This window comes from Hippoglossus hippoglossus, chromosome 5 (assembly GCF_009819705.1).
Source record: "Hippoglossus hippoglossus isolate fHipHip1 chromosome 5, fHipHip1.pri, whole genome shotgun sequence".
In the NCBI taxonomy this organism is placed as follows: domain Eukaryota; kingdom Metazoa; phylum Chordata; class Actinopteri; order Pleuronectiformes; family Pleuronectidae; genus Hippoglossus; species Hippoglossus hippoglossus.
The window spans coordinates 5,655,797-5,680,391 of NC_047155.1; the positions used below are offsets into that span (position 1 = coordinate 5,655,797).

Consider the following 24,595-nt stretch of genomic DNA (forward strand, 5'->3'; position numbering starts at 1 on the left):
ACAGCTTGGGCTTTGGTGTAAAATGAGTAGCCAGGGAAACCAGAATCTGTTGAAACATGAAGAGGACAGACGTGATTTCGTCTCCCTCTGATCACTGCTCAGCCCTGAGCTGCGACAATACGTCTCTTTTTGTGACATCAAAATAATACGATACATAAATACTTCATGCAGTGCTTCCAAAACACTCCACATTCAATTCAAGCTCCTTCAGATTCAACTGGAAACAACAAAGTAACCCTTCAGCCGGGACTGGAAGTCTCTTAGCTGCAAGAAAAGAAAGAAACATCTTCTTCAGCATTATTTTATGTCTGCCCACCCAGTTGAGGGTGGTTCCTTGAAGCACAGTTCAAGGATAATTGCTTGATTAATAACTCTGCGTCTTGGCAGTGTCCATGGACAAGCATCTGAATGAGCTGTAATAGGCCTGGAGCAGAAAATCTCTGGTCCTGCGCGGACTTCAGATTAATTTCTTGAACAACATTAAGTGTTTTTCCTGCAGACGGAATATTTGCTGCACCACGAGAAGACGTACAGCCTCAGCCTCGCTAAATAAAACTGATGAGCTGTTAAGTGTGGCGACATGGAAAAGGAAGACAGTCTGAAGCTCTGTAAAAAAAAAAAAAAAAAAATGCATGTTGGCATCAGTGGCATTTAGGTCACAGCATCACTTTTCTCCGGCTTCGCTGCTATGACTAACAGCTCATGATTCTCCTCCTCCACTTTTATACGTTATAAAAGCTTCCAGGAAAAGATTCCTTCGTATGTGTTGCACTGCATATGAAAATATAAAAAGGGAGGATTATGGGGCACAAAGAGAATTAAAAAAAAATTTCAGCCAGGGACCGTGGAAGGTGGGACGACAAGGCTGCAGCAACTGAGGTTTCTCTCTTTCTTTAACCGGGGCTTTGGTGCTCAAGCTGTCTGTAGTGAAACCAGAAGAAGTCGGTCCAGATCAGAGGATTTGGTGAGCCCGAACCTGGAAGCATTGTTTTATCAGGACAACACAAGATCCAACCGCCTCACTGATGGGCGTCAGCGACGATGCTCTCAAACTCGCACAGACACGACCAGACAACTGCCGAAAGCCGACAGCGAGGAGATCAGTGGGGGCGGCGGACAGGTGGTCCGACAAGCATGGATGTGATCAAGGGGGGAGAGAGAGAGAGGGAATCAGTGCCTGGACAGAGCGGCTGTGATCGGGGTGGGGCCGCCCCGCTGCGACCGGGCACATCTGACCGATGACTCACAGCTGGACGTCCGTGTCTGGCTGTCAGGTCTCAGAGCAGGGCCCAGTAGGAGCTCTGCTCGGCCGGTATCATTTACCGGCTGCATACATAACCCCCACCCCCACCCCCCTCCTGATTTAGCATCTCCGGGGAATCGTTGCATTGCTACGAACTCCATCTTTCACCCCCGTGACCCTTACACCAGGTTAGCGACGACAACACAAACAATAACTGACAGTTCTGTACTCGTGCGACAGCTTCGTTCACAGGAAACCAAACAATAAATGCATACACTGTCTCCGAAATGAAATCAAAACCTGTTACAGGGGGAAAAAAAGCTGTTTTATCTACACGTTTCTTTTTTTGTCTTTTTTTTGTGTGCACCAACATGATTCATTTTCCCAAAAAAATGAGTTCAAAAGCATTTGTGGAGGATCCAGAGTGTTTGTTCGGAGTCAAACAGGAGACTCAGTGCAGAAAAAAAAAAAAAATCTAAAAAGTCATAATAATAATAACAATAATAACAATCCAATAATATCCATACAGAAATTGCAATAAAATAACACGTTGCATTTTTTGTGTGTAATTCAACAAACGCCTGATTGTAAAAAGTCTACCTGTGACCGTGTGGGTAAAATAACCACGTGTGCTATTAAAACTTTAATACTTTAAAACATTAAAAAAAAAAGTCTTTTCAAAAAGGAAAAAAATTGGAAGAAGCAGAAAGAGTGAATATAATGCAGCCACACTGTATTCTGTAAAGTGTGTCAAATCCAAGCTCTTAACCAAACAGAGAGTTTTCTAGTAATTGAATCAAATCAAAGCACTGTGAAATTAACCACTCACTCAGCATGCGATCAAACACGAGTCCCGACTCTCCCGGAGCCACCGCTGCCTTGAGCACGTGGTGCGCATGTGCTGAAGCGTGTGCACAGACAACGCTGCAGATGAGGGAGGACGCTGGAACAGGACATCCTGTACGCACGTGGACGTCGATGTATTCATGTTTTGTTGTTTTGTTTTTTTTTCTCCTCACAAACTACTTTTTTTCACACAATCGGGACAGAAACCGACGATGACGGACATAAATCCTCCCGGCAGTCGGCTCGTCTGCTTCCTGTACTGATCAGCTCCAACGTCTCTGAGTCGTCACGTTCCGACAGGTTTCAAGTGCATCTGATATTTACAGTACAGGACCATGTTGGGGGGGGGGGGGGGGGGGCGGGGGTGGGGGTGCAAAGACAGGGAAGAGTTCTATTTGGCAGGCTGTGAATATTTCACCGTGAAAGAAAAACAAATGAAAACAAAAGAAACTCGTCTATCGTGAGAAGGAAGCATGGTGAGAGGGAAAATCTCCGTCACAAAATTTCACACAATATAGAAAAATTACTTGCAATGAGAGAAATTGTTTGTTTTTTTTAAGTGTTTTTTTCTTTTTTCATGATTGTTGATCAGTCTGAATGAAGGTTGTTTTGACATCAGTCTATGTCAAAAAGTTGTCCGTTTCTTTTTATTGTATTTTCTCTCCTGGGGAAACAGTTGGAAGTGCACGTTGGGTCCCTCGCTCTCCTCCGCGTCACAGAGAACTCCGTTTCCTCACGATGTCCCAAAAACTAAAAACGACAAAGACCGTCTCCTCGCCTCCTCGAGGACGTTTTCCTCAACTCTTCCTTGTTTCTTTTTTTTTTTTTTTTTTTTGCCCTTTTAAAGGGTAGCTTTCCTACTCAGTTCATCTAGTGTAACAACCTTATATCATCTATAAATGTAGATAAACTCCTTGTTGCCTTTTCATCAGTTTTTTTTTTCTTTAAAAAAAATTCTTTACAAAATTAGCAGGAAAAAACAAAAACAAAACCAAAACAATAAAATGTTCAACATCAAATGAAAATTGGTGGAAGATTGAAAAAAAAAAAAAAAAAAAAGAAAAAAGGTGGTGTAGCTGGTCACTTCTAACCTCCCGTGTTTCTGGCTCCAGAGGTGGGTCGGCCGTCTGACGCCTCATCACATGGAGTTCCAATTCCAAGGATGGAGGGAGAGTCAGGGTGAGGGGATAAGAGGAGGAGGAGGGAGGGAGGTGGAGAGGGGAACGAGGGATGAATGGTAGTCTGGTGGGAGGACCAGACGCACTGTCACGCGAAATAAAAAAAGAGAAAAAACATCCACTCCACCCTCTGCACCCAGAACCCTGCATCCCGACCGCCTTCTCCCTCCCTCCCCCCCCCCCCCCCCCCCCCCCCCCCACCGCCTCCACTCTGCTCGGAAGGGTCAAACCTCCACCGACTGGATCTGGTTCATCTGTGCCCGCATCATCTGGACGCTGTTGAGGATCTTCTTTTGATGGCCTGCTAATGTCACACCGACCCTCAGGATGTCCCTGTGATGAGAGACAGAAGCCAATGTTACCACACACTCTAAACAGTCCTCCATCCATCTATCATCTATCTGTCCGTCTTCATTCATATCAAAAGGTCTCTGGGGGGGGGGGGGGGGACGACCCAACAACTTAACACAACAATGAGAAAACAAAAAGATAATATGAGAGCAAAACATATGGAGGAGTGACAGGAGGTCCAGCAGAATAACATCACGGCAGAGATGACACGAGACGCTGCCATTTTGCTGAGAAACAGCTGCTGGGTTCCTCCATCTTTTGAAGCCAGGAAGCTTATATAACCAGAAAATATGACCGTGAATGATTGAATGTGAGTTTAGTGCGTTTTGAAGAGAGAAACGTCCTGACTGATGTGGTGAAAGCCCTCCAACATCGCTTTGACCCGAGTCGTTCATAAACACAACAGACAGATACCTTAATAAAAAGCAAGTTCCACTTTGCATCTGCTTCATCATCATCATCACAAACTCACTGTTTGTTGGACACTTTCTCCCTAAAGCTCCTGTTGCTCCAGATGAAACGTCCACAAACACCCACCAACATCTGGTTTTTCTCTTTACAGGTTCAACTGGCATTCAGCTGTAGTCACAGGTATTTATTGGTGCAGAAGCCAATTGGCAGTGGCACCTGGTTGGACACACTAGTTTTCCCTATTCCGCACTTAGACGTCTCTCTTTCTAACACTGTGACGCACCTGTCACCAGCTGCCCACGCTGCCGTTAAACCAGAAACTATATATTATTTTAATATAGTCTATGAGCTACACACAGGACCACAGATGCCTGAGTTGTGGTCACTGTTCGTCTGGTTGCTTGCACTGCGTGAGGCGCAGGTTGATCCGAGCTCTACTTTTCACATGGCGGCAGAGGCGACCACCAATCAAATCGTTTTTTAAAACAAACATCCAAGAGGAGGCAGAAGCAGCTGGTGAACCTGGTGAGTGCTACTGGTGTGTGACACTTCTCTTTAGTGTCGCGTTGACAGGTAACATGGCACGTTGTGTGTGTCCCGAGCATGAAACTGGGATCGTTGTCGTTATGGCAATGGCACCAGCACCAAGTGTGGGACATGCCCCCCCCTCCAGGCGTTATCGAAACTGATACGCGGGTCATGAGAGTTTGTTGCACTTTTTGCAAGAGTGAGGAGAGCCTCAAAACACATTTACTGACAAAAGCGTCTCACACGGATTCTCAGATATTATGTGCATTCTTATATATTTCGTTCCGTATATTTTACAGAGTTTCAGTGGAGTATGTTCTTATACTTTTTATATCGTGTCCGATACGTTAACAAGAATTCTCCCAGGCTGGGATCAATACATCGATCGATCCATTCATCAACTGATGGACGAGATGAGACTTTACCCATCTGTTCAGCAGCGAGCAGAAAACTCATCTGCACACAACTCATTCTGGTGTAAAAAGGTACGAGACAATACAATTCATTTCACCTGAATCTCAACAGTAATCGTGCTTATTGGATAAATCCATTACCATCTGTTTTGTTCAGAGAACAGAGGCTCAACATCTCTGTGGGTTCATCTCTGGCTCGTGATACTGTTTCATGGACAGGAAATGATTTTTATCTGTTTCTCCACAGGTGGCATTCTTAATACGATTACATCTTGTGTTTTTGAAGGAGTTTTCTGAACACATGGCACAGAAGAAAGGGCCACATTGATGACTTCCAGCTCTCGAGCCCACTGTTCAGCCTTGAAACGGAAATATTACGATCTGCTAATTACATGCAGAGCAGCTAGTGTGTTTTACAACGGGCCAGAGGCAGAGTCTGGTGCTCGTTCAGGTTTTTAAGAATAGAAGAGACGCAGCAAATCCACCTCTTCAGACTTCTGCACAGACACAGAACAGCAGGATTCATCAACACTTACTCCATGGTCATCTGAGACACCACATCAAATGTAGAGAAGTCTGCACTGGCGAAATTGTCTTTGTACTGGCCCATCTTGATGGCGTCCAGCCACTCGTCCACAGTGCTGAAGCTGGAGAAGTCGGGGATGCTGCGGTCCAGGAGAGGCAGATGAACACTGAGGGGGGGGGATACAAGCAGAAGTTATTAAGAGTCGTGATAATACAAAGTGGCAGGTCTAACATCACAGGCAATCCAGACCACCTGTGTATGATTCAGACCTTAATTATTACATTACAGTTTCAAAAGACGAGGCAGAACTCAGAGAATCCCGTGAACCATGAGCCAATGTTTTCCAAACTGATTCTTCATAAAAGTATATTTTCCAAATGAAGTGATAGGCTTCAGGGAGCCAATATATCCACTCAGCGTCTGTGGAAAATCTGGCCCTCGGTCCTGCACTCCACCACAAATGAAAGTACAGACGGGGGCATAATGGAAATCAGTAAACCCTGGCTCTCAAAGGAAACTAACACCCAGAGCAGAAATGCTTCAAACTGTTTTGTTTTGAAAATGGCAAAAACTGCTTCTATCCCGGATTCGCCCGAAGCGTTCGTGGGAAGGATTTGATCTATCAAACCAAAAGGCTTTAATTTACATAACCGCTCGGCGCCAGGAGAAACAAGAGACACAGTGTACGGCAAAAAGTGAACCGTGCCGTGGATGCCACTGTCGCAGGAGCATGAATTTCCTGTTGGGAAGAGGAAAGCCTTTGCGTCAGGAGAAATTCACATGCGTGATATTGCTGTAGATGTTATCCACATCAATGTGAAGTGATGCTAAAACCAGCAGCCCGTCCTGTGGGACGTCCACAGAGACGAGATGAAACACACATGCCAATACCGCACAGAGAGCGAGGAAAAGAGAAAAGAAAACACATTTAACAGTGGACAACGCCATGTGTAATGACGAGTGTTGCAGACGTAAGTAAATCCAATAAATCACAGTGAATCGAGAGTCTTCCTGCCGCTCACCCAGAAGATAGCGGAGTCATGGCCTTTAGCGTGTTGGGGTTGCGGATCATCTTGTCGAGGTTGTTGACGATCTGGCTGAACTTGGGCCGGTTGTTTCGGTCTTTCTGCCAACAGTCCAACATGAGCTGGTGGAGCGCGCTGGGACAGTCCATGGGCGGGGGCAGTCGGTAGTCCTGCTCTATGGCGTTGATTACCTGCAGGGGGAGACACAGATCTCTAAGGGTTGCTATGAGGCTCTACAAAGGAGAGGTGGAGTGATGGGGAAAGGGAGCGTACAATCCAGTGATGGAAGAAGTACTCAGATCCTTCAACTTAGGTAAATAAAACTGCAAAAATGCTTCATTACAAGTAAAAATGCTGCATTCAAAATCAAGAAGTGTTTGCAAAAGAAAATGTGACCTATCACATAAAAAAAAAATCTTTCTGCCCTTATAATATCATATTTTACTTTATTAATTACTTTGTTTTATATTTGTTTTGTAAAGTTTGTAATTTACCTCATGTCCGTTTATTTTTTTTGCTTAAACGAATCGTAATTTTTTGTTTGTCTTCTGCTTATTTGTCTCTATGTTTTGCTTTTACTTAATTGATGTTGTCTACATCATGATAACTGTTTAAAACATGTAGTTTGTTGTTTATTGTTAAATGATTTTGGACTATTTATAAGCACCAAAAATACAGCCTTTCATTGTCACAGCTGGTCGAGGCGGAGTTACTTAGGTGGAGCTATAATTTGAACCTTTATATACAGTTGTTCAGGTCACTCCAGAAGTTTGGGTTCCCTCTAAAGGATCATGGGATAAATCTGAAGGGGTCATATGAAGGTCTGGGATTTCTCAAAGTTCTTTATGAAATACCGAATTTTTTTAAAATAAAATCATGTGAAAGGTTTAGAGGGTAAATAACTTGACAGAACCGCTGTCAACTCATATAAATGTCAGAAACTTGACAAGTGGCCATGAGACACTGCTTTTTTTTTTCTTTCTGCATAGACTGAAGAGATTGGAAACCATTGGTTTAATCTTTCACAGGGTTCACTGACTGTGAACAGTAGCTGTTTCTCTGTGAAATGTTTTGGAGAAGATGGAAACACTCAAGTAAAGAACAAGTACCTTAAAACTGTATTTGAGTAAAAATTACTCTTCACCACAGATATGATCCAACTGGAAAACATCTGTATAAATATCATCAGCTTATAACAAATATTTTTTATGAGGGTTCGTGAATAAAATCCCTGATTCAAGTGACGTTCACAACAATCGTTATTCATCTCATGTGAAGTGAATGTCGGCGCCAACGCTTTTTCTTCTCATGAACACACAACAAGAGCATCTGTGCTTCTCACCATGAGTGAAAACAACTGCTGTGTTGCTGCAACAGTCAAAACTGTTAATGATAAAAACATGAATACATGAAATCATTATAAATAGATATAAACTAACATGTATTTGAGCAAACAACCACGGCATCGCTTCTGCACGTGAAGACTTGTTAAACACCAGTTAGGTCGTTAAGAACATAAATCGTATTCTGGCGACTTCACATTTCCACTTGAACTCCGCCAGCAGTGACCTCATCCGTGGCCCTTACATCGTATTTAACGCTCTCTCTCCACAAAGCCACATTAAAGATATTTCTGACTCGGGCCGGGGATGTTGCTGGTCAGGGGCCACACAGAGGTGGTGGGCGGTTAACAGAGCGAAACAACCTGGAGGACACTTGTGATGAGGACTCGAATCCCTTGCTCATTATCAGGGCCATTAAAGAAGCTCCATTCAGACCCGGATTAATTTCATTCATGAGACCTCCAAACGAGGACCCCGACGGAGCAGAAACACTATCTGAAGCTACTAATAAGATAACCGTTGAGGTCCTCTGTCCCTCTTAGCACATTAGCGTTCTCACTTTCAATTTGAAACTATTTTCATTATCTCTCTCCCCATAATGTGCTTTCTCCTCGGCTACCCAGAGGGAGATAGGAAATGGAGGCTCCAGTCAAGAGCAGAAATTGTCCACTGCGCACTGCTGTGCATTTCAAATGATCTGATTATGGCTCTGTGGTGAGAGCGGGGGAATTTTCATATGAAAGCCATGTGTAAAACCCGCTGTTTGACTAAGGGAAAGCAGATAAATGACAAAATGTATCTCTGAGGAGTTTGAAGCTTAGATGAAACTCTGAAGTAATAAATGTGTGCATGTGGTGAAGCATTGTTTAAAGAAATTGCTAATAAATTGGACCTTAGAATCAGCAGCAACTTTAAAAATGAGTACAGTCAGGTACGATACATACATCTTGATTGGTCATGTCCCAGTAAGGCCTCTCTCCGTAGGACATGACTTCCCACATGACGATCCCGTAGCTCCACACATCACTAGCGGAGGTGAACTTCCTGTACTGGATGGCTTCAGGTGCAGTCCATCGGATCGGGATCTTCCCACCCTGCGAACACAAAGGGCACAACCTGAGCAAAGAAAAGCCAGAACGAAACCCGACTGTCCCGACGTCTTGTCTCTGGAAGGAGACACCGTTCAGGGCAACTCTGCCGACGGTAACCCACACTGGGAAGTGGATATGACAAAACCCCTGGGAGTCAAGTATGGTACTTGAACTCCTGGAGAGGAGGGAGGGAAGAACACGTGAAGGAGTGATGTTTGTCTGGATGGGGAGAGCAGTGAGGGAGTGAAGTGCACTGTGCACATCAGACTGGATTAAATGAAACCGTCTGGCAGCAACGGATGAGTGAGATTATCAATCAGAGAAGTTCAGATAGTGCCAGACGCATATTAAACTGATCTTAGAAAAAAACAATTCAACCCAAGCTTAGAGAGTCTGTATCTTATTGTGAAGGGGATATTTCTTACCAAAGCACTGGTGTAGGTAGGGTCTGACGTATCGTCCTCCAGGAAGCGCGAGAGACCGAAGTCCGACACCTTGCACACAAGGTTGCTGTTGACCAGGATGTTTCGGGCAGCGAGGTCACGGTGCACGTAGTTCATGTCGGCGAGGTACTTCATGCCCGAGGCGATTCCGCGCAGCATACCAACGAGCTGGATCACAGTAAACTGACCGTCGTTTTGCTGAAAATAAAGATAAATATTGTTTTACATACCATACACAACTTCCCCCTGGGATCAATAAAGTATTTCTGATTCTCATACTGCACGGTGTGGTTCACGAGGGGGAGAAGCTACTGGGGATTCTGGGTCGTCTCATAACGATTGTATAAAGCACGGACCATCAGAATGAATTTTAATGTTCCTCTTTCATTTGAAGATACAAAAAGATAGTGAACCTGCACCAAACTCCAGTCAAAAAGATTTTTGTTAATATTTTATGTTTCAAATAAACCCTGCTCTGCCTTGACCTTCTTCTTCTGGCAGCATTTCTTATTAAGTTAGTGTGCTGCATATTATCCAGATGCAAAACAGACTGCTGCTGAAAATAAAGGGGCTTTATAATAATATCCAAAATATATTTTTTTGTTTCACTAAAGAAATTTGAAGGCAACTTTTTTCCTTTTATAATTTTGTAAACTTTTTTTTTTTAACATCTTGGCATCAATTTATTAATATTATTCAGTTGTCTTATTCTTTAGACTCTTATTTCATTTTACTTTCTATGTTTTATTTTATTTTGTTTTTATCTTCATTGTATATCTTCATTCAACATTTAGTATTATTAATTCCTCTCTTGTAATTATTCATTTGCAAATCATTATCTTTGCTCTCCGTGTTGACAAACCCTGCCATTAATATTACAAATCGGTTCCCACTTAAATCCTTTTAAATAAATAATAATGTTGACAGATCTGTAGGTGGCAAAAAGTTTTCTCGAAGTATTAAGTCAGGCCCTGCAGGACGCTGAAGGTTTGGGTTGGGCTCCGCCGGCCTCGTCACGGCTGGGCAGGACTAAGCCGAGGCTGGCTGGCTGTCTACAGCTGTTCCCCTCTATGGTTTGGTGAGGGCTTTACCCCATGCATGGGGAGCGTCTGGAGCGGCGCTGCAGCTGTGCCTCCAACTGCGCACACCTGCACTCTCCCCACCACCCACCACGACGCCTGGAGAACAGAGGATTTCAGAGGAGGGATCATGGGAGCTCAGGGCCGGGTGTGGACGGACGGAAAAGGCTAAGAGAGAGGAATTGGCGGGGCAGGCGGTGGGCAGGGCTGTGAGCAGGGCTGTGAGCACGGCCATATTAAGAGTCTGCATGACCGCTCCACTGGCCTATTTCCCTTTCAAACGTTTTGCTGCTCATTAGCCCAGCGGATGCTTCTTCTCACGTCTAGCTGCTCCTCTTCTTGTACCAGAGCAATTAAGCAGAATGCATTATTCATGAAGGCTTTCACACAAATACACATTGCCATCTAATCGGAGTGCTGTGTTTGCATTTACTTTAATTGGAAAGATTCCTCCAAAGTCTTTGGGGTCAGGTTAGCTGGGAGAAAATAACCACGTATTCGTACAACTGTGCAAACCAAGATGTAGTGCAATTTATTCATATTCATTTATTTATTTAAGATAATGTTTAATATGTAAGACCAGCTTTCATCTTTTGACTTCGTCAGCTCATGCTTGGCTATGGACAGCAGCCAGGCTCGGATCAATCCATCCTGCAGGGGGTTTTCTGCAGGAGGCGGCAGGGGAGACAATCCTTCAGCAGGCTCAGCAGCTCAGTATAGAACCAGTTTAGTAGAGAGCATTCTAAACAACGGCCCACCAATCACCTCAGAGCTAACACAGGCCGTGTTCAGAGGCTTTGACACTGTCAGCAGTTGTTGTCATAAACTGTCACGCTGAGGTGCTGCAGAGGTTCCCCCGTTGTTTTGAATAGAATGTGCTGTCAAATGTGTTTGGCAAACATCTACATATACACAGACACCCTTCACCGCTAGATCAAATTCCAAAAAGAGCTGATGCTTTGTGCCTCGGAGGTCGCAGGCGGAATGCAAATAGAGACTCTGACGCTGGTGTAAACGGCTGCTGACAGCCGCTTGCATGTGCGTTTCTGGAGGATGGTTCTCATGTCGTCTTGAGACGCTTAAACTGATGATCGGGGGGGGGGGGGGGGGGGGGGGGGTTTGGAGGAAACTGAACATAAAGCATTAGAGTGCGTTTCAAACTTAATCGAGCTGTCAGTTGCTGTAATTCAAATGAAACAACGTGGGTCTTATTGATGTTGTGCATAATTTACTGTATATTCTTCACATCTGTATCCACAAAATAACAGAAACATCTTTTGTTCAGTAAAGAAAATGATGGAGCTTATGGTAATTTAAAATGCAGCATTCCTACTGTACTTAATCTCTGTGTTGCATTAAAGAGAGAGCTCCCATTAAATTATTTGAAATTTAACCAAAAATGCTAATGTTTCTTGGCAAATATCATAAATCCACAATTTCTTTGGTGGATGAAAGCATATGAAAAAGTCACATCAGCCCCAAAGATTTGTCTCTCTTTCACTAACATCCCTCGACAGATGGGGAAGGGCTGTGTGACATCTCATAGCCGGCTTCATTTTAAAATTCTGACATCTCATTTTAAGCCTCGCAAAGTGTTTGAATTATTTATTCAGGTCGTAACTGGGAGAGCACGGCCGGTTCGCTGTAACATCCTTCTGTGGTGAGGAGGTTATGAAAGTTACAAAAAATCTCAAGAAGCGCTGCATATTTCTTATCATGACTCCTGTCCCTGTCTCCACAGACAGTGCTGCATGAACAGAAAAACCAAGACTCTAACGAGCAAGATCCCGGTGTTCGTCAACATAAACAGAGAAAATACTGGAGAGAAAACACATCAGGAATCGATACCGGAAGTAAACAGATAATCAGCGAGTCTTAATTGTGGAGCACGACTGCACAGAGACGAGAGCAGCTCTAAAGGGAAGCGGTGATTGACACTATTCTAGCAGGAGAGATTCTGTGAATAATAATATTTACTTGAAGATTGCGGCGCATGAGAGTATAAACCCTGTCAAATGATTGGACTAATGTGTGTGCGCATGCAAGAGAAGGTGAGTGTGTGTTACTGTGCAACAAGGATTTAAACCCTTGTCAGGTGTCTGAATAACTTAAGTGAAGTAATCCTGGGACCGAAGGATTAATCTGTTTTTATATAAAAATTGCAATTTGACAGAGTGCAATTTGCAAAATAGCAAGAGCCACGATCTCAAGTATAATCTACCGTAATTAACAGTCTAACATAATCTGTAGGTCAGAGTTTGCACTCTCAAGTGTTGAGTTCAACACAATGACAACTGACTTTACTCAGATGTAGTTAATTAATTCTGCGAGTTGGCGAAACGGAAGAATAATGATAATATTCTGCCTGCAGGGCAAAGGGTGAGAGCCTCCGGTTGCATTTTGACAGGTAGTTAGCAGGTGGCTCAGCAGCAACAGACACTGGTGGATGGAGTTGTCAGAAACTCCCGTTAAGCTTTTAAGGTCATCGCCTGATTTTTTTTTTTTCTCGAAAGCTTATCACAATAAAAGCCCTGAATTGAGACCTCCAGGATTGGAGGCGGTGAAGCAGCTTTGTCCTGTCAGCCTGTGAAACTCACATTAACCGAAGCTCAAGCAGTTACACTGCAGAGCTGTCAGCAGTTTCATTAGCTGCTGTCAGTCTGGTATCAAACACCGTCGGGTTGGATTTAGCAGTTTTTTCATTATTGCTATATGGCCAACTATGCAACTATTATCATTGAATAGAACACATCTTTACAATTTCACTAATATTTGCTTAAATATTGTTGAGCAAAGACCATATAACAGTCATTTGAATTCTTAATAAAAGAGCTAAATTGGTCTGTTTTCTATAGAAGTTTACTTAGAAGTGAACTTTCTCCGACTGGCTGGTTTAAGAGTCAGGCGAGGACAATTAAATTAATTAACACACAGTATCAGATTCCACTGAAGAAACCAAATACGTTTGGGATTCTAATTATAACCGTGACTGTTTAATACTGCTCAGACCACCAGCTGTGATTTTAAATTTGAAGAGAAGAAATTAAAATCACATTCACAGTATTTGTTGTTCCTCATATCTGGAACACAGATTCAACACAAACAACACAAACAATCAGGGTGTCTTACTCTGAGGAAGGAGTCCAGAGATCCGTTCTCCATGAACTCGGTGATGATCATGACGGGACTGCTCTTGGTGACCACTCCCTCCAGGTGGATGACGTTGGGATGGTCGAACTGGCCCATGATGCTGGCCTCGCTCAGGAAGTCCCGCCTTTGCTTTTCCGTGTAGCCCGACTTCAGTGTTTTAATGGCCACGAACATTTCCCTTTTACCCGGCAGCTTTAGATTTCCACTGCACACCTCCCCGAACTCTCCTGTGTGGAGGTAGGTTTATATTAATGTCAGGGAGCAAAATTAAGCACCGGCTTGTATTTAGAAATCATTTTACACGGGCAGTATTCCATCCACGTGTCAGTCAGATTTTTCCATTACCTGCACCAATGACTTGTTCAATCTTCACGCAGGATATATCAATCTCCTTGGCAAACTCCCTCACAGCCTCGTTGGGGTCCTCATATGTGAACGGATCAATATAAATCTTCATTCCTGGAGTCACTTGGAAAAAACGGAGGAGAGCTATAATATTCAAGTCTCGTGGTCATGCTTACACTCCTACAGGCTCTGACAGTCAAATGCATTCGGGGACATTAACGACCACTTCACCTTGCATTCACACACACTCCACGGCAATTATGCGATTTCTTGTTTTACATCCAGCCGCTGAAGGTTGACAGATGGGGGAGGTAGTGCAGGTACAAATGGTGGTTATGACTAGTGCCTGGTGGCTAATGCGTGGAGCTGTTCAGCCAGCAAGGACATGCTACCTCCAGTCCTCTTAGTTGTGATACGGTGGGTTAATATATATATAAATATCACCTCCTATGAGTCATAGTGCCATTAACGCTGAAGAGAGAAACCTGGGCCCTATATCAGCATCGCTCAGCTTTACTCCAAGAAATAAATTGGCTCTCCTAAGCCCTGATGCCAGGTAAATTGGCTTAAGGTGGCCTTTAAGTGTTCAGGGACTTAAGTGTCCCGAGTTTTAAATCCGATTATTCGTCTCTCTCACCTCCACATCAGGCCTGAGGCTATTTGAATGGATACTGAACTTACGCCTGGCTGCTGCAGTGCTAGAAGAGCATGCACACACACCACCTCCCAAAAACCTGGCGCACTGCTCTGAAGAAACGTGCTGCAGAGATGAACAGATGGAGAGGATCTTACCACGAGAACCCCCACCCCCCTCTTCTTGCTAAAGCCCTACAATCTCTTCTCAAGCTGAAGCTCTGTTCGACAGACCACCCTCCTACAAATGGCTGAGACCACCAAACAACAGGGGCATGAGCCTGAACTGTGACTGGGTTGGAGGACAGGAAGCACACGGGACACGTTCGCTTTGGCTGTAAATAGCCATGAAATATCAAAAGCTTTTCACTGGCACACTACACTCGATCACAAATTTGACTCTTTCACACAGCGCGATCAGATCAGCGACAGAAAAAGGATGAAGCCGTGTGTTTAGTTCCACAACAGAATATACAAATGAAGATCGGTGTCAGAAACGTGTGATGGAAATAGATCTGCGTTTTTTTTTTCAGTCAGGCCAGAGAATGATGGATTAGTTTTAACGTCTTAAGATGGAGCCACAGTGGAATTACTTCTCACCAGATTCATTTCAACATTATTGTCATTTAAAGCTCTTTGCTACTGTACAAAGACAGGAAATCATGGAGAAATTCCACTCATTCACCAAGTCCTTTGAATCTTTCCACAATGGCAAATGATCGTGTGGCATTAGCATGCAAATGGCCTTAATGTGGGTGAAGATTGACCTATTTCCACCACAATGGATTTGGTTAACAACGGAGTGTGATGATGCACACGCTCAAAACACTGGTTCTGATGTGGTTAAATCCGGGGCTCCGAGTGAGCAGTCGAACAACAGGCGGGATTATTTGCAAGTGGGGGGGGGGGAGGCAGACAAATGAAGTGGCGCTGTGCTGGTTTGTAGCCAAGGACGCCAGCATGCAAGGTGGTAGCCATGGAGACAGGTGTGTGAGGCAGCGGAGGGCTGAATGATAGCCATGGAGATGACTGTGTGAGGTGGTAGTCATGGAGACAGGTGTGGTCGGTGCCGACGGAGGAGCCAGCGGTGAACGCGGGCGGAGGGGAGGAGAGTTGGTTTACTCACTGTGGCCGCTGGTGTAGTGCTGCAGTTTGTCCGTGTACTCCGAATCGGCCCTGTCAAAGCCACGCCTCCTGGGGGAAAACACAAAGAACTCTAGCTCCGGTTCAAAGACAGAGAGAGGGCAGGGAGGGGCAGGTGCACAGATCAAACAGCCCCGGGTCTACCTGCACTGAGGAAACCACCGACTGAGATCTCATGAGGAGCCTGGACTCAGTAGATGGAAAAAGTATAGAGTACTGTAGACAGCCATGTTTTCCTATTGACAAATCCACACGAAGGATGTCCTTGATGAGCACGTAAACATCACCGAAACATGGATATGAGGGGGGGAGTTTTAAACTGGACAATAGAGCGAGATAAAAATGTCTCTATTTAATGAAAATAAGATCAAATATCAAGTGCATATTAGGGATGCACTTATCCCATCCGATCCTGTCTCAGGGCTCATATCGTCTTTATTAAACAGACTGGATACATTAAACACTGCTGCTTTGTCACTGTCTGTATGAAACTCAGTTTGTGCTGCAGTGCCTCATTAGGCCCTGACCTCATGTTATCGTCCATGAAATTGATCCCAAAGAGTTCCAATAATAACACAATCATATATAATCGTGACGTTTATCAGGAGAGAACAATACAGGTCAAAACCATGCAAACATATCAAATTAAACAAAGATTAATGAGTGATATACAGCACTTTATTATTGTATGGTTTTGGCCGTATGGCAATGCAGAAAAGAAGTGCATTTATGGGAAAATTGGTCGAAAAATCTAAGTTTTCGTGGATAAAGATTGATATTCTATGATGAGACAGGATTTTTTCAACACTAGCTTCACTATACTTTGTTTTATTTTACTTTGTGTTTTGCTTGCCAGTTTTCGTTGGCCAGCATCTTGACAAAGACATTAAAGTATCATTTTTAAGGTCTGCAGTAGGGCCACCACAGTGCATTTGAACCTATTTATTTCTTTGACTGTCTGACCACAGCCTCCCGTTCTGTGCTGGCGATGTTCCCAAACTAAACCACAAGGCAGCGCACAACCAATGTCATTAACCCGTCATAATCCATGATGGGAATATATTGTATGCAAAATGTTCTGTCCAAGATCCAAGATTAATGAGGGGGATCTAAAAGCAGAATGCAAACTCGGAAATTCTTGTTGTTCATTCTTGTGTGAATCAAAACATGGTCCTGCTACACTGTTAACCGAAGAGGCCCTGGTGGGAACTGAAATCCTAAACTTGATCCCCACAGAGGGTTTTGATGGCGACATTGACCTTTAAACATTATTTCTTCATTTGAAGGAGTGGAATTTACAAAGAATCTACATCTTTGCACTTGTATGTTATATATTTACAACTCACATTTATAAGGCCAAGAAACCTGATGCTACTTCATTGAGTAAAAAAAAAAAAAAAACACAACATGAAGAAAGTTAAAGCTGCCACTTTGTGAGCTTGTGCAGATGTCTTTTACAGGCAGCGAGCTTACAGGCGGTTTTATAAAGACTGCGACAGGACTGACTCACCGATTGCAGACGATGATGATGACGACCACAGCGATGAGGAAAACCAAACCAGCAGCTGCCGATCCAATGATGAGAGGAAGCTTCTCCTGAATGCTGGTGTTGTATTCCTCTATAGGAAGAAGGACAACATACATAAACACAGTGCTATGCATGCACACACTCACACTCACACATGCAGAGTCACATGCTGAAACATATGGGCAAGCATCTGAGCCCCTGCATACGGAGGGAGCAGTGGGTGACAGACAGACATACGGCTGGCTGAACCAATGAGCGTCTTGGCATCTTGACTGGCTGCGTGGCCCATTTTCCGAGGCACACTGAATGTGCTCAGATGCCGCGGATACGGACAAATCATCTGGCAGAAAGTGTGTGAAGTGAGGAGAGAGAGAGCATGTTTGGGTGAGACCCAGGCCCATCAGGCAGCCAAGAGCGGGGATCCAGCTACTGAATGGGCGAACTGAGGCAGAGCCAGATCCTTCTCTTGAGGCGCCGCGAACGACACATGACTTCACAGTTTTAGCCAAACGCACGAGTTAGGGAGTTCCCTGGAGCGCTTCCTAATTTTGGACAGCATGAATTTTACATTTTATATTGTAGAAGTTAACCTAGCTAACATTTTATTGCGACTCTACCTATTTGTTATTTATAGGCACTGTATAAACATTTAATAAATGGTTTATAATGCATTATAATGTTGTGTTTTTTTAAATAAAACTTTTATATCAGTCTCCACTAAAAGGTGCTCACAGTAGGAGTCATAGTTGTAGACAATCACATTATAAATGTTTAAATTAGAGCTTGATCTATTTATCTCCTGGCTGAAAAAAAATTGTTTGGTATGAGCCTTTCACCTATCTGACATATTATTATGATATTTTTTTTATGTTTGCCAATATGAAAACTTAGATTTTTACAAAATATAAATGTAAAAAAAATATTTTCTTAGTTCAAGTTTTATATCTTTGGTTATTTTGTGTTTTTTGTAATTTATAGTTATTTGTTTAATAAATTTATTGGTTAAACTGTAAAATATCGATCCTCAATTTCATTCCTTTCTCATAAGCGTTTAATAACAACATCTTGGAAATCCCATTTTTTTAAAGATAGTTTATTAAATATTTATATAGTGCTAAATCCTAACTGGAGGGGCGAGGGCTTGTTGGAAAAATTGGCTGTAAATCTAAAACAACTAAACTGTTACTCTCTGTTTACTTTTCACTTCACTTTCGATTACCAGAAGCATTTTAAGAGTTGTACTTATCACAAAGCTATTTTTTACTTTATGCTATAATGTTTCCTGCAGCAGAAAACAAAACTTTTCACTAAATGTAAAGGCTGATGAAATTCACTTAGAATGAATTATCAAGGATGTTTTTTTTATTGAAAAACTGTCAACAATGATCCCTACACATCCTTAGTTTACTCAATATTTACTGTTATGAGTCAGTTTGACGAACGTTAAGTGCTGGGATCCGTGCGTGTGGCAGCATCAGGGTTGTTTGTTTGAGAGTTCAGGCTAATGATGGCCCTGGGCACGGCAGGCTGAAGGAAATGAGATGTTCGGAGGGGAAAACCCAGGCCTTGGCTGGAACATTAACCTACATGACTGATGTTTACCGAATGTTCCTTCTTCTCTGAGTTGTGTCATTGTACAAAGATAAGACAACTCCGACCTCAACCTTGACTCGAAGGCTTGTGGTGGCAAATGGAAATAACACGACATCGGCAAAACATATTGTTTGAATAGAGATTTGTGTACCACATAAAAGAAAGGAACTTAAAAAAAAAAAAAAATGAATAATGGAATATTTATACTCGCATAATTTGAGGGATGTTTACGAATACTGTAAAAGTAGGAATATAGTTTCAAGCCACACTAATCTTAAGGCACTTGTGTTGTTTACTCCACAACATTCCCACAGCTGTCTGGATCCATCCTATGTTACGTGGCGGGTCCATAGGCCGAGCGTGAGAGGTGATAACAGCTCTTCGTGCTTTGGTGAACGACGGCGGAATTCTCACCCTCAGTCATGGTCTGGAAGTACAGTTTGCCGCTGTAGCGTCCAAACCCGGCCACGGTGCGGGCCCGGACCTGGAATACGTAGATGCTTCCTGGCTTGAGGCCACGGATGACCACTGTGTTGGTCTGGCTCCTGATAGTGGAAGAGTTATATTCTGACTGGTCCTAAGAGAGGAAAAACACCATGTTAAATGTGCGCACATTAGTAATTACAGCCCGATTGCAGAGGCGAACATGAAGAAATTACATACTCGGTTATGACCTTGGACAAATGATACGTCAGTGTCAGCAGACGCAGGACGGACTTTTAGTGCCGGGATTTTAAAACGTTAGAAGATGCAGAAATGAACTCAACGAAAGCTCGGAGGTTTTGATGTTGACGGAGATCTTCTGTCTCCGTATTCCACAAATCTCCGTCTATCTGTCTGTCCCTCACATATCTGGAGATCCACTAATCTTGACAATGCACGTGTTCACGACAACGGCAACGGATTCTCCACTTTCTGCTACTGACTCGAGCTTCACTGAACTTTTAATAAACAAGTGAACAGCTCTTTGTGCAGCAGCCGTGGCAAAGCTTCAGGATTCTGCAGTCTGAGTCCTGCAGATGGTTTTACCTCAATTACTGTCACTTTTTACAGTTTCAGAAAGAAAGCTGCAAATAGCCCATTCCAAACAGGCAGGTTTATAATGAGCACTAACTAATTGAAGACATTAAATGTGATGAATTTATAAGCACATTCCATTAGGATTGTCTTGTTAATAAGCACGAGATACATCAGACAGCAAAACCGTATCCTGAAAACCTTGTGTTGATTTATAGTCTTTGTGAGCAGAAATGTGAGGGAAAGAAAAAGCAGATCCCGACATTTATTTATACAGATATCTAACGTAAGCACAAAGGAACATATCTGAATAATTTGTGAGCCGAAAAAGGAAATTGTTTGATCGAGCAGCAGGACTCAGAGAGGCAGACATCCACCAGCTGCAGTGCAGTTAGGAAGGTACATTCAGTGGCAGTTTCAGGTCAGGCGGCTTTTCTGAGCCCTGCCTTCTGATGATCAGAGCTGTGTTCACTGGCACACAACGCTGACAGGTCTGAGAGCACAGACTGAGACTGTTTTAGCTTGCTCCCTTCAAGCTACTGCTCAGCACACACCTCTGAGCCACAGCAGGGGCTGAGACAATTGTTTTGACAGCTCTCTCCAGCAGTGTCAGTGATGGGAATTATATTTTTAAAAGTGCAATGGCTCAGCATGCAGATGAAGGCTTCAAAAAATGCTGTGCATTTTGTGTGTGTGCATTCGTGTACATGTGTGTGATTGTGCACATGCGTCTATGAATGCTTGTATGCATTTAAAGTGATCCCTGCGCTTGAGTCGACGCACTGGGAGTTTTCTTGTGAGAAAGTATGCAGATTCAGAGCAGCTCTCCCCTTGAATACTATTTTTACAGCAGGCACTGCACCATTGTTTCAACCACAAGTCTCTGCGCATCAATCCTCAGCGGCCCTACTGCAGGGCTGAGCGTGGTTTCCTTTCCCAGTGACTGACTGTGATTATAATTGAAAGAGAATGAGCATAAGTTCTGAGCAATGTTCAGGAGCTCCGTCTACATGCCTCCTAGGATGGGCTGTTATGCAAACGAGCATGAGGAGATATTCTGAATTTAAATATACAACTAAACCAAAGAGTCAGTTTCTGCCATTAGCACATGATTTATTTAGCTGGATGGGGGGAGGGAGGGAGGAAATGGAACTTATGTTTATATGGATCAGTGTAGGCTTGGAGGAAGAATGTGTCACTGCATCAACGGTACCTTTTCATAATACTGCAGCTCGTAGTCCAGGATGACGCCGTTGGGCTGGTCAGGCTGGGACCAGGAGAGGGTGATGCTGTCCACAGTGCGACTAACCTGGTGCATTATTGATACAGTAGATGGAGCTGTGAAGAAACAAAGACAAGGATGAGGCTAAAATCATTCACCACCCACTTCACACAGTCACGCACACAGAGTTTTACAGTGTCTTTAATCTCACAGCTAAACACCAGGTTCTACAAACGTGTAATGCCATAAAATTTACCTGATGCACTGCAGTGTCTTTTTAGAGTCTCGCAAACTGCACGTGCATCTGAGTTTGGCAAGTCACAACACATGGGAAAACCACAGAGGGAGGCAGCCTCATGGGACTTCCCAGCACGAACTGAGATTTTCACATAATTCATTTGCTCTTGTCATTCAACTAATAACAGCTTCTGCAAATGAATCACTGTCAAATCATCCGACCGGCACGTATTACTGTTCGTTTTGTCGACATCATAAACTTAACAAAGAAAAAGTGAGAATCACACGAGCCACAAAAATGATACAACATCCTTTTTTATGAAGGTACATCATTCTGATTTAATTGAGTTTAGGCAAGATGACAGCTCGAGTTACTTATGAATTATTATTATTTAATTATCAAGTTAACTATTGCCGGTGAGTTTTGCTGTATTTGTAGGCCAACACAAAGATTAATTCATAACTCTTATGTATTTCCGCAAATGACAATATCATGGACTTTTTCTTTTGTTGTGAAAACCTTTAAGGTTAGAGAGGCAACATGAACAGTAACAATTTTAATGCAGAACATGTGCAGTCAACTATTTAAGACATATTTGCTCATTTGCCTTCAAGGCTGAATTTAAAAAGCAAGATACTTTGCAGTATCTCATTATCATCATTTGAAGTTTGCCGCATCCTAAATGACATCCCTCGCTCTTACCAGCAACAGAAGTACCACATACTAATAATAATAATTAAACTTAAAACATTCATTACTTTATTCTGGTTGTACACTTTATTAAAACATGTGAAAATATCTTCTTTTTTAAAGTGTTCTTAAAACAGTCAAACAGTTTTTTGCCTAAATTAGAACTATTCTCGATTAGAATCAAAAAACTTCACTCCACTTTTAAGTAAACAACTTGTAGTGGATTTAATGACTCTTGACATCATGGGTGGCCCACTAGTTTTGCAAAGCCCAGTGACCTACAACTTTGCACATTCTTTTTAGCGCAGCCATGAGGTCAGAGGGGCGTGATCACCTCACGTCCTCCAACAACCATTACGATTAGTTCAGGGTGCCGTGGGTTAGTGTAAAGCTAAGAGAAGCTGAAGATAAAAAGCTCTGTCTGGGGAGCATGGCACAGCCTGCGGGCCTCCGAGCTGGAGCCTCTCTGTGTGAGTGTGAAAGGGTAGGCCGGGTAGGGGAGTCAGTGAAGGAGGGGTGCTGGCCAAGATTTATGGACACTGAGCCCCACGCTCATCCCCTACAGGGCCCATGCTACGCACACATGCAGCCCTCAGCCAGCAGCATAGTGGCTCTCTGGAGTGTGAGCAATAAAGACACATGTCTCTCCACCGGCACGCGTTCTCTATGGAAAACCAACTGACTGGAAAACTGCAACGCCTCTATTATCAAAGATTCTCAAGCTGCATGTGTGCTGCAGTGGAGGGACCATGCATGAGCTGCGATCCATCCAAAAGTTTACGTTTAAGTGTAAAACACAATTTTACAGTTGCTGTTCCTTTTTAAAGTAATAATTGCTTAGATTTCTGAGAGGCAGTAAACAGTCGGAGAAAGAGAATTTCGAAGGTGCGTGAAAACTGCAATTAATGCAAAAGGCGGGTACAAGCAGATGAAACTATGATGTTTGACCGTCTGCGTGAACGGTAAAAACTTTATAGACTCAAATGTGCGAGAGGAAAAGACAGAGAGAGCATGAGGCAATTGTGGCAACTACAACTAATCAACGGAGCAAAACACAAACTTAGAGAACTCCTATGTAATGATGAGAAGCCCCTCAGTTTACCTGCACTCCAGGCAAAGAAACTTGGCAGATAATATAGTGTCTGTAAGTGACCATGGTGACTCAGCCATCGATAAAAAAGTCCTGTTTATAACCCGACTCATTCTCATCAGCTAATCAGCTAAGCCTTGCGTGCCCTCCGACCCAAACAGAAGCATCCATCGGAGGCAACAAATTACGATGTCTCATATAAGCCGTGATGGTCAAGGGTCTGAGTACGTCCTCATGTGCTGCTGCCAGCGGATAATAAATGGATGTTCGGTATTTCATCTCAGCGAAGCACTTACACCGTGATGGCCTGTGACTCTGCAGCTCACATACATCACGCCTCTTTTCCCGGAGCCGGAGGTACAACTATGTATACAGTAAGCAGTCAGGCCACCCGTCTGAGGAATCTCCGCCATCGCACTGTACTCGCTAGTTTGTTTGCAGTCGCAGGACGACAGCCTAATAAGGCAAACAGTTACTCTAAGGGGAACTCACGAGTATCCCATTACGGATGTACATATATTCAAGACTGCCACATGGCCTGTTCCTGCATAGCATTTCCATTAAACACACAGCGCAGCCTTGCCTAGTAACCCGATACAGGGCCGGAGAAACAAAGGCAGTTCATGGATTCATGTACAGAGGATGGACACATGCCAGCATGGAAAAGCTGTTGGAGGAGAAACACTGTGGTGGACAACTTCCAGACAGTCGGGTGGCAGTCGCCATGTCTGAGCTGGAGATAACGTGTGGTGTGTGTAAGAAAAGACAAAGTGAAATCACGTTAAAGAGGAAGACATGACTTTAAGTTCTCGGTAATTAAAGTGTCGAAACCTTTGGCCAGAGGAGAAAAATAACAATTGAGCTGTGTTCTGCGTATTTCAAGTCAATTCAGTCCAACGAGTTTGACGTTCACCCAATTGACTGTGGAATGCGGTGGTATACACCGAGGGAACGTTTCATTGCAGTCAGGCCTACAGCACTGAACCACACATGAAAACCATTTTCGTACATCTAATTTATGAACCCCGAATCTACAAGTCTCCTTTGTGCTCCGAATCTTTAAGTGTACCTACATGTTCTTTTTGCTCCCTCAACTTAATCTATAATTTAAGGGGTTGAGTAAACACTTGGTTTTCACTGCGTCAACATCGTTCACCGAGTTATGCCACTAAATGCATGTTGTACTCGTTTCCAGCCTTTTGCTTTGTTGTTACAATAATTATTTTTAAATCATGTGGATTGCACCTCATTTAAGATGATTAGAAATTAAAAACAAAGATGTAAGGAGGTTTCCTGGTTGTTTATACAATGCGAGGCCAACTCAACTCACGCTCGCAATGTATGTCAAGACAGTTTTCACTTTCTCTAGATGTTTTATTTATAGGTTTTTCCCGATGAACGCTCTTATTCATGTTCTTAAAACTAATGAAGCGGTTGTAATGACAAAGACAGGGATTGTACGTTTGTGT

General features: G+C 43.3%; 1 protein-coding gene across 5 annotated transcripts in view; it reads right to left on the reverse strand.

Moving 5' to 3' along the window:
• Positions 1 to 2,647: 2,647 nt before the first annotated feature.
• Positions 2,648 to 24,595, reverse strand: part of ephb2b (eph receptor B2b) — a 118,403-nt gene continuing 96,455 nt past the window's right edge. Inside the window, exons 6-17 of one of the 5 annotated variants that reach the window (XM_034585285.1) lie at positions 21,100 to 21,224; positions 19,284 to 19,446; positions 17,259 to 17,367; positions 15,732 to 15,796; positions 13,973 to 14,086; positions 13,607 to 13,854; positions 9,381 to 9,596; positions 8,809 to 8,958; positions 6,519 to 6,712; positions 5,507 to 5,662; positions 3,472 to 3,600; positions 2,648 to 3,433 (exon numbers count right to left, since the gene is read on the reverse strand). In XM_034585285.1, the coding sequence (XP_034441176.1) occupies positions 3,492 to 3,600; positions 5,507 to 5,662; positions 6,519 to 6,712; positions 8,809 to 8,958; positions 9,381 to 9,596; positions 13,607 to 13,854; positions 13,973 to 14,086; positions 15,732 to 15,796; positions 17,259 to 17,367; positions 19,284 to 19,446; positions 21,100 to 21,224 (1,649 nt within the window). In that variant the 3' untranslated portion in view covers positions 2,648 to 3,433; positions 3,472 to 3,491. Of the gene's footprint in view, positions 3,439 to 3,470; positions 3,601 to 5,506; positions 5,663 to 6,518; positions 6,713 to 8,808; positions 8,959 to 9,380; positions 9,597 to 13,606; positions 13,855 to 13,972; positions 14,096 to 15,731; positions 15,800 to 17,258; positions 17,368 to 19,283; positions 19,447 to 21,099; positions 21,225 to 24,595 lie in introns of all 5 variants that reach the window. The other 4 variants (XM_034585282.1, XM_034585283.1, XM_034585280.1 and 1 more) reach the window with 4 other exon arrangements.